Source organism: Hippocampus comes, unplaced genomic scaffold, assembly GCF_001891065.2.
Source record: "Hippocampus comes isolate QL1 unplaced genomic scaffold, H_comes_QL1_v1.1 C17043361, whole genome shotgun sequence".
NCBI lineage: Eukaryota > Metazoa > Chordata > Actinopteri > Syngnathiformes > Syngnathidae > Hippocampus > Hippocampus comes.
The window spans coordinates 1-1,873 of record NW_017841987.1 but is presented as its reverse complement, the minus strand read 5'-3'; the positions used below and the strand labels follow the sequence as shown (position 1 = coordinate 1,873).

Here is a 1,873-nt window from a genome sequence, read left to right as displayed (position 1 = left end):
CATCGCTAATATGGAGCGAGGAACAAAATTCCTACCCCCTGCTTCTCTTCTGTCTGGAAATATGCCATTTTCTGACTGCTGGGAATGAATAATGATTCGTTTTGTTTTTTTAGATAAATAAATTAGCTATTTCAGTCAAATTAGTGTGTGTAAACAGTGCTCATGTCTATGTCCATGATTGATGCCAGAACTTCTCCAAAGAGGTGCCAGTGTCTCAGATGCCATCTTGACTAATTTGGTCTCTCGACCAAATTACACCAGAGTTAAAAAAAAAGAAAAGAAAAAAAGCTCTGGCGCCGCACTGGCGCTTGTTCTCTTTAGTCACGGTGGCACTTTAGCTTCTTTGTGTGTTCGGAAGCTTCTGAGCCTCCAACTTGTTCGCAATTCAAGATACAAATGGACGCAATCAAGAAGTAAAACAGAGAATTTATTATGAGCGAGGCACAATGAGCAAATATATATAGATCCATGTAGCGCAGGCATGTTTGATTGAAACACCGACATCAGCAGCAAGGCACTTTCGTTCATCCGCACTGCATCACAGGGGTCACCAACCTCTTAGAAACGGCGTGCTTCTCAAATGACAAATGTGCTCAAATTTTGCACACGGTGACAATTTGACACGTCACAAAGAAAGATCTTCACAATTTCTTCTCAGTGTGTTTCACGGATTTTATATCTCAAAAGTAGTAGAGGTATCGGTATAGATGAGTAGTCAAAGAAGGAATACCCATCCCGGCATCGGTCTGACGAAAGTGGTCTGCAACATCCGATTTACCGACATCTGCAAGTTATTCATTACAGCAAGCAGTAGAAATGCACAATTGCTACATTGTGTGATCAAGTATTCTTCTGTCACCATTGCACCCAGCATTATACGGCCAGCACGTAGAAAAAGGCAGCAATTTGGCTTGGGGGGTGGGAGAGGGAGTAGAGCTCGTGTCAACATCTGTCATCATGTGACAACGGCGGCATTTCCAGCAAGTAGTCGAGGCTCCGGCACCGGCGTAGCTTTGTGTAGCCCTCGCCTGCCCCGAGTCATGACGGCAATGTCTGCGAGGTCCCGCCGCTGGGACAGAGAGGCCATCATGTGTTCCAGCTTGGAACGGATGGCCGTGTAGTGGTGCTGGCGCTCTTTGGTCAGACTGCTCAGGCACTCTTTCACGGTGCCAGTTGGAGCTGCCTGGGCGGAGGCGCTCATCCCGAGAGAGGCGGCCTTGTTCTGGCTGAATGCGGCCATGGACCGGCTGAGATCGGGGTGCCGGGTGAGCCGGACGTCCGTCCGGGTGTCACCGTCCGCCGCTGAAAAACTGGTCTGAGTGGCCGCGTGGCAGGGCGCTCGACTCAGTGGGGCAGGCTCGCTTGCGTCAGGCTGCTCCGCCGGGGGGCTGGGACCAGCGGCCAGGATTTCTTCTTCCATGTGCTGCGGATCCAACCAGTCGTCACCAATCGTCGACGAGTTGGATGCGGCGCTGCCGTTTCGAACCACTTCTTCTGGGGCGATTTCCTCACAGGGAAGCGGCAGAGATAAAGGGCTGACTTTTCGGCCCGGTGTGCTGGTCACCCGCGCTTGCCCCGGGGGCCTCTCCCTGCTCAGGTACGGGGAGGAGGTGAGCAGATGCTTGCTGGGAACGCGCTCAAAGCTCTCACTGGTTTGTGCACTTGCGGGTCCTCGGGTGTTCATGGGAAGAGACTGCGCATAAAGAATCCGGAACTCTTCATCAAACTTTTCTGTGATCTGACCTGAAAGCTCAATCAAGTTGCTGCTGTTCAATTTGCCATCAGTCCAGTTGAACCTGCCACAAAAAGATGGAAAGATTTCTTCACCCGATTTATAACCAAGGCTTTATTCTGTCTTTTTTTTTTTTTTTTT

General features: G+C 50.2%; 1 protein-coding gene across 1 annotated transcript; it reads right to left on the bottom strand.

Annotated features, from left to right (window-relative positions):
- Window positions 1-406: 406 nt before the first annotated feature.
- LOC109509815 (protein FAM83D-like) lies at window positions 407-1,834 on the bottom strand (the record flags this gene model as incomplete). Its single annotated transcript, XM_019859670.1, has 1 exon — window positions 407-1,834. A coding segment is annotated over one exon (879 nt), but the record flags the coding sequence as incomplete, so codon positions are not given.
- Between the last annotated feature and the right edge of the window lie 39 nt (window positions 1,835-1,873).